This window comes from Mytilus galloprovincialis, chromosome 6, assembly GCF_965363235.1.
Source record: "Mytilus galloprovincialis chromosome 6, xbMytGall1.hap1.1, whole genome shotgun sequence".
In the NCBI taxonomy this organism is placed as follows: Eukaryota; Metazoa; Mollusca; class Bivalvia; order Mytilida; family Mytilidae; genus Mytilus; species Mytilus galloprovincialis.
The window spans coordinates 19,940,101-19,952,113 of NC_134843.1; the positions used below are offsets into that span (position 1 = coordinate 19,940,101).

The 12,013-nt window shown below is 32.8% G+C and overlaps 1 protein-coding gene across 8 annotated transcripts in view; it reads left to right on the forward strand.

The window, feature by feature from the left end:
* Nucleotides 1-9,198: 9,198 nt before the first annotated feature.
* Nucleotides 9,199-12,013, forward strand: part of LOC143079160 (uncharacterized) — an 86,541-nt gene continuing 83,726 nt past the window's right edge. For all 8 annotated transcript variants that reach the window (XM_076254380.1, XM_076254382.1, XM_076254381.1 and 5 more), the window contains exon 1: nucleotides 9,199-9,538. In XM_076254380.1, coding sequence (XP_076110495.1) covers nucleotides 9,479-9,538 — 60 coding nt within the window. In that variant the 5' untranslated portion in view covers nucleotides 9,199-9,478. The remainder of the gene's footprint in view (nucleotides 9,539-12,013) is intronic.

Sequence of the window (12,013 nt, forward strand, 5' to 3'; positions counted from 1 at the left end):
CACACCACCTTATTTTCACTTTGATATATACGTTTGCTGATATATACAAATTATACCTCTAGATCGACGCCTTGTTGCCGAGTTTTTAGTCCAAGCTAGCGCCTCGCTATTAGCGTGTGTTGTTCTTGTTCTAGCAATGTCAAATTTTGAAACAATTCTTACAAAACACTACTATTATGAATCAGTTATGAATCAACGAAAACTTCTGAATAACATTCTCCTGAATTGACACAGGGATATATATAAGAATGTGACGGGATTGAATAGGGTTATGAGCGCTCAATCCTACCATTTATTAGTACAGTGTTATTGAAACAGCCCAACCCATCTTTGTTCATATTAGTTCTAGCGATGTCAACTGTAGTGTACTGTAAAAGAGAGGCGAAAGTCGAAAATGAATTGGCAACGCCATGGCTAATACAAGAAGACAAACAGACAAACAACAGTGCACAAAACACTCAAAAGTGTGCAATCTTTGTTCAAACGAGTTCTACTGTTCAACTGTTGTTTATCTAAAGTCTGTTGTATGCATGGGGTAGTCAACTATTGTTTAATTCGTAGCAAAACTGTTTGTCCTAGCACTGCCGAACTATCGTTCATATTTTGCTCTAGCGCTGCCAACCTTTGGACACCCGGCTTTGTTCTAATACTGTAAGGTATTCTTTATTATGGTCTATGTTGGATAATGTTTGTTCACGTGATGTTAGTTGTTACAATATTTGTCCAAGTAATGTTCAGTGCTGGACAATCTTTCTTTAAGCAATGTTTTATGTTGGACATGCAGTCTTCGTTCATTTGATGTTAAATGATGGTCAATCATTGTTTATGCTAAATTTTGGACATTTTTTGTAAGTGATTTTTTATATGCTGGACAGTCTTCGTTCCAGTAATGTTAAATGTTAGACAATCTTTGTTCAAGTTATGTAAAATGTTGTACAGACTGTGTTCAAGTGATGTTAAATATTGGAAAGTCCTTGTTCAAGTTATGTAATGATTGGACAATATTTTTCCAGTCTTTGTTCAAGCTATGTCAGTAATTGTTGGACAATATTTTTTTTACTGGGTAGCTTCAACTCTTCACTCTGGTTTTTTTTTTTTTTTTTTTTTTTTTTAGAAAACTTAAATCCAAGAATTTAAAAACCCACTAAACTGTATCTTTTGCTCATTTTACAGTACAATTTTGTATTTATGTTGACATTTTTTCAGACAGTATCGACAGTATGCTCTTTTCTTTAACGCATGTTTATCAATTATGAACTTTTGACGAGGTCAATACGTTATATATGGACATGTTCAGATTATATTGACCGAGGACGAAGTCTGAGGTTCAATATAACCTCACAGGTCCATATATAAGTCATTGACGGAGTGAAAGTCTTTTCATATTACATATGTAGATCATAGCGAAAACGATATTGACTCGATATTACTATTTTTGGACATTATATTGACGCTATGTTACTATTTTTAGTAACATAGCGTAAATATCATGGGGGCACCAGGCGAAAAGAAAATTTGCAAGTTTACCAGGATATTTCAAGAATTTTATGTTAAATAGTTATCAAAGGTACCAGGATTATAATGTTAGTACGCAAGACGCGTTTTTCGTCTACATAAGACTCATCAGTGACGCTCATATCAAAATATTTATAGTTAAAGTGCAGACGCAAACTCCGAAACAGTGGTGACATCTGGCTACGCTTCTTTTGTAGAGAAAGGGAAGTATGACCCGAACGATAACGCTGTATGGAGTTTGGTGCAGACGCTAAGAATACAAGAAAGCCAACGCAACAAGCTATGAAGTTGTTAAAAAATGTTGATATTTTCAAAAACATGTAAAAAATTCTTGAAAAAAACAAATTGAAAATACACAAAAAAGAACATCGAAAGCCATTTTCCTAATACGTTATATCTTTTTTACAATTCATCATGTTCAATGTTTAACTTTTACTGTCCTTGTCCTAGCTATGAGAGTTGACTACATATTACACATATACAATAGTTGTTCTAGTATTGTCGCCTGCCGTAAATGTTTGTATAAGATATGATTAATGATGTTCATTCTAACTTCTCTTTGCATCCTCTGTGTCATTTACGTTGCCGCAGGTAAAGTACTGACATTGGTGTTGCCTGCAGTAAATTGTAAACATTTTAAAAAGTCGCCAATGGTAAGTTGTTTACAATTCAAGTTGCCTATGCCAAATTATTTACATTGATGTTGTCTGCGGTAAATTATACACCTTTTCAGTTGTCTGTATATGGTAAGTTGTTTTCCTTGAGGTATTTTTTTTTTGTAAATTGTATACATTTTAAGTTACCTTTGGTAAATATTGTTTACATAGATGTTGCCTGCATGCGGTAAATTATATAAATTTAAAGTTTATTGTGGTAAGTTGTTTACATTTTAAGTTGCCTGTGGTAAATTATTACATTGATGTTGTCTGCGGTAAATTGTATATTTTCTAAGTTGTCTGTGGTAAGTCGTTTACATTTTAAGTTGCCTATGCAAAAGTATTTACATTGATGTTGTCTGCGGTACATTGTATACCTTTAAAGTTGTTTACATCGAGGTAGTCTTGGGGAAATTGTATACATTTTAAGTTACCTGTGGTAAATTGTTTACATTGATGTTGCCTGCATGCGGTAAATCATATACATTTAAAGTTGCCTGTGGCAAGTTGATTACATTTTAAGTTGCCTGTGGTAAATTGTTTACATTGATGTTGCCTGCATGCATTAAGGTACAGTATTCGACAATCGATTGATTCGACAAGAGTTGATTTTTCCTTTAGGTTTTAGTTCAATTCAATTAAAAAGAATGAATTGAATAGACACATTAACGATCGATTTATTCAACAAATCTTTAATGATAGATACGATCGATAACGATTGAACATTGTTTGTAGATTCAATCAACTCAATTTATTAATGATGGATACTCGATCGTAACGATTGATACGATCGATAACGATTGAACATTGTTTGTCGATTCAATCAACTTAAATCAATACATACGTGTTATGACAAAGACTCGATCATAACGATCGATAACGATTGAACGTCATATGTCGAATCAATCAACTCAATGTATTTTGATAAAGACTAGATCGTAACGATCGATACGATCGATAACGATTGAACGTCAAATGTCGAATCAATCAACTCAATGTGTTTTGATGAAGACTCGATCGTAACGATCGATACGATCGATAACGATTGAACGTCATATGTCGAATCAATCAACTCAATGTATTTTGATGAAGACTCGATCGTAACGATCGATACGATCGATAACGATTGAACGTCAAATGTCGAATCAATCAACTCAATGTGTTTTCATGCCGGAAGACTCGATTGAACGCCATATATGGAATCAATTAACTCAATTTGTTAATGGTAACTACTTAATAAATTTTATTAATAAAGATTTAACAAAATAATTTGTATTACTGTATTTCCCACTTCAGCACTGATGGAGATAAACTCTATGAAAATAATATATGTCAGAATGGGTGCGGAGATATTAATATAGTGAACATAAATTGTACACACAATTGAAAAATATACAAAAGTTGAAGCATAGGAATTTGCTGTTTCAAAGACTTTTAACACTGATAAAACATTTTTAACATTAATTCAAGTTTGAAGAAGTTTTATAGCAACAGTTTTATGAGATAAAAATATGAATGTGACAAAAATGTGTATTGTAGTAGCTATATCATTAAAATGAAGAAACTGAAGTGAGTAAACAAACATGATTTTTTTTTTGAATTATTATTAAATGAATATTAGAGGAAAGAGACTCCAATGTTCCTGCTTGTGCTGTAGTATGTAAATATATGCTGGCTTAATTGCGCATATACATTTTTTATAGCTGTATTAAATATAAGCCATGCATCTAGCGTCGTAGACTTTGTTTATGTGCCTTCTATCGCCGTAGGCTGTGTCAATTTATCGATTAGCACCGAAGTCTATCAGTGTTGTTGTGTCAGACTCAGGTTAGGGTTGGAGTAGGAACATATATATTACTGTATACTGTTCCCAGGTTGGAGTTTGGGTGACAGTAAGACTGTAATACATACGACTTTTAGCGCCGTAGGCTGTGTCAATATGCCGCCTAGCGCCGTAGGCTATGTTATTGTATCAGACGTAGGTTATGGTTAAAGTAAGATTATAGTAAGACTATTAAATATGCCTTCTACCGCCATAGACTGTGTTTATATGTCACCGAGCGGTACCGTAGGCTATGCTATTGTGTTGGACCTAGGTTAGGGTTAGATTTAGGGTTATAGTAAGACTGTAATAAATATGCCTTCTAGCGCCGTAGGCTGTGTAAATATGACACTTAGGGGCGTATACTATTTTATTGTGTCATACTCAGGTTGGGGTTAGAGTTGGGGTTATAGTAAGAATGTATCAAATATAAACCATCTAGCGTCGTAGACTGTGTTGATGTGCCTTAATTCTAGCACCGTAGTCTCTGACAATAAATCGACCGGCACAGAAGTCTATGTTATTGTGTCAGAATAAGGTTAGGGTTAGAGTAAGGGTGACAGTAAAACTTTAATACATACGGCTTCTAGAGCCGTAGATTGTGCCAATATGCCGCCTACCGCCGTAGGCTATGTTATTGTATCAGACTTAGGTTAGGGTTAAAGTTAGAGTAATAGTAAGACTGTCTTAAATATGCATTCTGACGCCGTAGGCTACATGTCAATACGCATCCAGCGCCGTATGCGTATGTTTATGGCAAGCCGTTCTCGTCAAAACTATGTTTAAACTATTTTTGAACAATTCACATACTGAGAATTACAACAAAGCACACTGAGATTTAAAAACTTGAAAAAACACAATGATAATTAAATATTACACACTGAGAATAAAAAACTACACACTGAGAATAAAAAATTACACGCTGAGATTTCCTAAAGACGCACTGAGATTACAAAACTGAAAAACACATGTACTGAGAATTGAAAATTACACATTATAACACCTAGTGCCATAGGCTATTTTATTGTGTCATACTTAGGTTAGGGTTATATGCCTTTTTGTGTCGTAGGCTATGTATGTACCGTAGGCTATGTTATTGTATGAGACTTAGGTTAAGGTTTAGATTAGAGTTAAAGTAACACTGTATTCAATATGCCTTCTTGCGCCGTAGGCTGTGTAAATATGCCTTATATCACCGTAGTCTGTGTCAATACGCCGGCTAGCGCCGCATGCGTATGTTATTGTATTAGACTAAGGTTATAAGAACATCTATTAAAATACAGAGTTGACCATATTTATCAACTGTGGCATAATCGTATTGAATGAATACGATTTATACTTTCGTGATCAGTTTATAATTTTAATAGAGATGGCTGAGTTGATTAAATTGATCAACTGTGGAACAATCGTAATGATTGAATACGATAGATACGATCGTGCCATGTTTAAAATATGAAAATAGAGTTCACTGAGTTGATTATATTGATCAACTGTGGCACAATCGTCACGATTGAATACGATCGATACGATCGTGCAACGTTTTAAACGTTAACAAAATAGAGTTGACTGAGTTGATTAAATTGGTCAACTGTGGCACAATCGTAACGATTGAATACGATCGATACGATCGTGCAACGTTTAAAATGTAAAAAGATATAGAGTTGATTAAATTGATCAAATGTGACACAATCGTAACGATTGGATACGATCGTGCAACGTTTAAAATATAAAAAAAATAGAGTTGACTGAGTTGATTAAATTGATCAACTGTGGCACAATCGTAACGATTGAATACGATTGATACGATCGTGCAATGTTTAAAATATGAAAAAAAGAGTTGACTGAGTTGATTAAATTGATCAACTGTGGCACAATCGTACGTAACGATTGAATACGATCGATACGATCGTGCAATGTTTAAAATGTAAAAATAGCGTTGACTATGTTGAATAAATTGATCAACTGTGGCACAATCGTAACGATTGAATACGATCGATACGATCGGGCAACGTTTAAAATATAAAAAAATAGAGTTGACAGAGTTGATTAAATTGATCAACTATCGCACAATCGTAACGATTGAATACGATCGATACGATTGTGCAACATTTAAAATGTAAAAAAAAAATAGAGTTGACTGAGTTGATTATATTGATCAACTGTGGCACAATCGTAACGATAGAATACTATCGATACGATCGTGCAAGGTTTAAAATGTAAAAAAAAATAGAGTTGACTGATTTGATCCTGTGACACAATCGTAACGATTGGATACGATCGATACGATCGTGCAACGTTTAAAATATAAAAAAAATAGAGTTGACTGAGTTGATTATATTGATCAACTGTGGCACAATCGTAACGATTGAATACGATCGATACGATTGTGCAACATTTAAAATGTAAAAAAAAATAGAGTTGACTGAGTTGATTATATTGATCAACTATGGCACAATCGTAACGATTGAATACGATCGATACGATTGTGCAACATTTAAAATGTAAAAAAAAATAGAGTTGACTGAGTTGATTATATTGATCAACTGTGGCACAATCGTAACAATTGAATACGATCGATACGATCGTGCAATGTTTAAAATGTGAAAAAATAGAGTTGACAGAGTTGATTAAATTGATCAACTGTGGCACAATCGTAACGATTGAATACGATCGATACGATCGTGCAACGTTTAAAATATGAACATAGAGTTGACTGAGTTGATTATATTGATCAACTGTGACACAATCGTAACGATTGAATACGATTGATACGATCGTGCAATGTTTAAAATATGAAAAAAAGAGTTGACTGAGTTGATTGAATAGATTAACTGTTGTACAATCGTAACGATTGAACACAATCGATACGATCGTGCAACGTTTAAAATATAAAAAAAATAGAGTTGACTGAGTTGATTAAATTGATCAACTGTGGCACAATCGTAACGATTGAATACGATCGATACGATCGTGCAATGTTTAAAATGTAAAAATAGCGTTGACTATGTTGAATAAATTGATCAACTGTGGCACAATCGTAACGATTGAATACGATCGATACGATCGGGCAACGTTTAAAATATAAAAAAAATAGAGTTGACAGAGTTGATTAAATTGATCAACTATCGCACAATCGTAACGATTGAATACGATCGATACGATTGTGCAACATTTAAAATGTAAAAAAAAAATAGAGTTGACTGAGTTGATTATATTGATCAACTGTGGCACAATCGTAACGATAGAATACTATCGATACGATCGTGCAAGGTTTAAAATGTAAAAAAAAATAGAGTTGACTGATTTGATCCTGTGACACAATCGTAACGATTGGATACGATCGATACGATCGTGCAACGTTTAAAATATAAAAAAAAATAGAGTTGACTGAGTTGATTATATTGATCAACTGTGGCACAATCGTAACGATTGAATACGATCGATACGATTGTGCAACATTTAAAATGTAAAAAAAAATAGAGTTGACTGAGTTGATTATATTGATCAACTATGGCACAATCGTAACGATTGAATACGATCGATACGATTGTGCAACATTTAAAATGTAAAAAAAATTAGAGTTGACTGAGTTGATTATATTGATCAACTGTGGCACAATCGTAACGATTGAATACGATCGATACGATCGTGCAATGTTTAAAATGTGAAAAAATAGAGTTGACAGAGTTGATTAAATTGATCAACTGTGGCACAATCGTAACGATTGAATACGATCGATACGATCGTGCAACGTTTAAAATATGAACATAGAGTTGACTGAGTTGATTATATTGATCAACTGTGACACAATCGTAACGATTGAATACGATCGATACGATCGTATAGGGTTTGAAAAAGAATAGAGTTGACTTAGTTGATTATATTGATCAACTGTGGCACAATCGTAACGATTGAATACGATAGATACGATCGTGCAGAGTTAGAAAAATAATAAAATTTATCATAATAAAAGCACAGTTGACTGAGTTGATATATCCTGACATGAATGAAGTATGATAATTTGGTACAACAATTGATTGAATCGACAAACTGATACGATCGAGTACAGTTGACAAGATAATTATACTACAAAATAAAATATGTCGAATCAATCGATTGTCGAATACTGTCTGTGGTAAGTCGTTTACATTTAAAGCTGTCTGTGGTGAATTGTATGATTAATTGTATACATTTTAAGTGTCTGTGTAAAGTTGTTGCCTGTGGTAAATTGTTTACATTGATGTTGATCGACTGCACTTGTTTCCATTTATATTGTTTTTGGTAACTTGATTAAGCAATACCATGCATCTTTTGAGTAATCTGGATTTTTATAAAGATTGAGATCTATACTGGGACTTACGTCAAAAATAGAAAAATCAGTTTATTAGATTGCCCTTTGTGCAATGTGTGCTCAAAATATGATGTTATACTATTATCTTTTTATTGCAGTCTTTGCTGTAGTGAAATATCGTCTTAGACTTTGAAACATTTTTGTATAACACAAGTATATATAAGGACAGTTTTGGTAGAGGGAAATATCACCAGCATTTTTTACAAGATAGAAAATTCGCCATTTAAGGTTCAGTCTAATTGTTGATCATACGATCTATCTAGTTCAAAATCTTTTAAGTTTCAAAGGCCGAGAAAGGAAACAGAAAAGAAATACCATTTTCCAAACAAAATAAACAGTAAGCGGTTTAACAGTCTGATTAAAATCAAACATCTCAGCGCTCCCGTTTTCTGATATGTCGCGGTTGTGGTATCAAAGAACACGGCATATAAGCAAGCTCGTCTTGTTCATCGTGTTGTCTTGTCTTGTTTGTGTTTTGAAAATGTTACATGATGTGTCATCTCATCGCTGGTGTGTGCATTTTGACACTCAGAGAAGTCGTTCAGTAAATAGGAAAGTGTAAATAAACTCTGGTGCAAAATTTTACATAAGACGCGCCTATACTAGTATCATTTTTCCAATGCAATTTCGTTTAAAGATCGTTTTTATTTATATGGAAATGTAAATATGTAAAATGGTTTGATGTGTTAATTGATCCTGACATTTAATTATCACTTTCACTGAATTTCCAATACACTCAGCACGTATGACAAATATTGAGTTTAAAACCTATTAATTTTCTACTTTAAAATACCTGGCGGTTCAACCAGTGTGACGATTTTCCCGTCTGATCCTCTCAGTGTGACATTGGTTCACAGATGACTGAATACATGTAGCGCTTCGCAACAACAAACGTTTTGTAACTCAACCTCGGAAGCTTTCGTAGTAACAAGATGGCGACCTCCATGAAATGATATATGGACATAAAAAAACATGAAGTTTGTTTAAAGGAATAAATTGTGATGAAGATAATTTTAAACATTCGAAAAATAAGTGGACAGTCTTGTTAGATTAAATTTCGAATGACAACGGATTAATTTATTTTAAGTGGTGTATTTACACATTTTTTAGTTGTTAGTTTTTAAAAAGGAAAACATGACAGAAAATATTTGTTTTAAAAGTATATGGATTTTACCATTATTATTCTCTATAACGGTAAGTTATTTTTTACTTGCAATCAACCGGTTTTCAATAACTAACCGGGCATGAAGGGTATATTTGTAATATGTTTGTAATATGAAACCGTCTTTTAAATTAAGAATTGTTCCATTTCCTTGTTACAAAACATATAAAGAATATATATTTATTCGTTGCGTAACCATATTATAACCGAACAAGTCATTTAGAATTAACACGAACAACGGACCATTTGTTTCTTTTTGAACTATACACTCCCTCTTTAATACATTATACTGGGGGAGTTGAAAACGAAACAAGAAGCAACGTGAATTTGGTTGATCATGTTGCTAAAAATATAAAGTCCTTTTTGGAAATTTTATTTTAGCAAGGGTAATTTTGAACCCCCTCAGATATGATTGGGATTGCTTTGTAGTATACACCGTTGTATATATTAGAAATCAGATTGTAAATGTACGTCCGCGGACTATTGTATTTGTGGGGAATCTGTAGAAAACATTAAAATCGAAATTTATTTCATGTACTAACTTAAAGTACCAAAGGAACTATACAAATCCTTGATGTATCTATAATAGATAGAAAACAATATCTGACATTGAATCTTTTATATTGTAACTATATAGATCTGTACTATATATGTAGCTTATTTCAATATTTCAATAATTTGTCGTTGGCTGACTGATTTCATATAATAGAGTTTCCTGAACCACTTCATTATCTGTGGTTTTTTTTCAATAGTAAACAATTATGTCTATTGACAATATTGAATGTGTCTTACACTTTATGATATATAGGTAGACTATAATTGTACACTCAATACCTGGAATCAATATTTTTCTGTTTCCACGGTGACTGCAGGTGTCTCATTTTGTAATTAAACAAATTGTAGCATACCATCCATCCATTAACCTCGAGCTAGCATTGCTAAGCATAGGTCATTCCCTATAGATCACGACATATTTTAATGGTTTGACGAAGATTACTTATATCTTAATTAACAATCAGTTGTAGTATGTTATCCGAAGAAAACTCTTTAGTTCTAGCAAATAATTTACAACGGAAATCGAACTCCAATAAATGATGGTTAATGATGGAATCATTGATAAAGAATCAATGTGTCAATATCAATGGACAAAGATTATATCCTTTTTAAACCACAGATCAGGATGCATCTATTGGTGTTTTATTGGCTGTATAAACTTGAGAGTTGTATTCCTTTCTTAGCTTTGATGTTGTATACAAATAAAAGGAAGTGAGTGAATGGAAAAACGCCAAGATCCTACAACACATTAAAATAAAATGACATCAACAGGCGACTTTCCGTGATACCATATATGTAAGTTCAAATGAAACCAGGGTTGAAATTTTTTTGACTGAAGTCAACAGACCTATATCGGAAATCTGCCGTCCATATTTTATTGTTAGTGACAAAATATATCATTAGAAAACAACGAAAAAAACTAGTATGTTGTGTATTGCCTGACATTAGACAAGTCGTGAGATTTTATCATTACCCAACTCGAGCTTTTCTCCGTTACTCGTTTTTATTTTATCAATAAGACAATTAATGACCAAAACACATACTAAATATCAAAATTCACTCTATGTTTAAGTGTTAAACTATCGTTATTATACAGTCTATAAAACAAATTCTACTGGAAAATACCGTATCGAAGTGATTGCAGCTACTGAAAATAAACTCAAAGTACTAGTACTTAATTTGTTGATATAGAGATTATACCGTCTTATATGTCTACCAGTCGTTCTTCAGAATAAATTTCATTTATCAGTTATACTTTCAATATAATGTCATATTTTTGAATGAATAACACTGCAGACTTAAATTTATTCGATTTTTATACTTTTTTGAACCACCAACTTTCTGTTAGAGGGGGAACATGACCCTACTCCGCTTTTGCTTTCCGCGCGAAAACATATAGTTTACCGCTTACGACCTTCCCTGCTGGAATGCCTTTTAAATTTTGTAATTAAAGTTTTAACTGTAACAACGATGAATAATAAACAATAGGTAGAAATGGTGTATATTGTTTGTTTGTGACATATATCTTCATTGTGTTATACCCTGGAATGTTTGTTTTATATAGAAAGACAATACATATATAGTTATTGTTTGTCATTAAGATTATCGTAATACCCATACCGTTATTCCAATGGCAGATTAGTCTTTTAAACACAGTATGAACTCGTAAGGTTATTTAAATAAGGCAACATAAAAAGCTAAACTAACAATTTTAACAGATTATAAGAGTTTAGAATTATATCCATAGAAAATATCTGCTCTTTGATGTGCCTTTTTGGTTCTATTTTCTATCAATATCTGGTATAAGGTCATATGGGGTACATGGTCTTGTGTATTAAACTGAAGTTTATTTTCATGAACCAAAATATTTTGTTATTTTTTGTAAAGTCCATGTAAAAACATCCGAAAGATATATTGGCCGTTGGTAATTGGCGATATTTAGCTTAAATGTC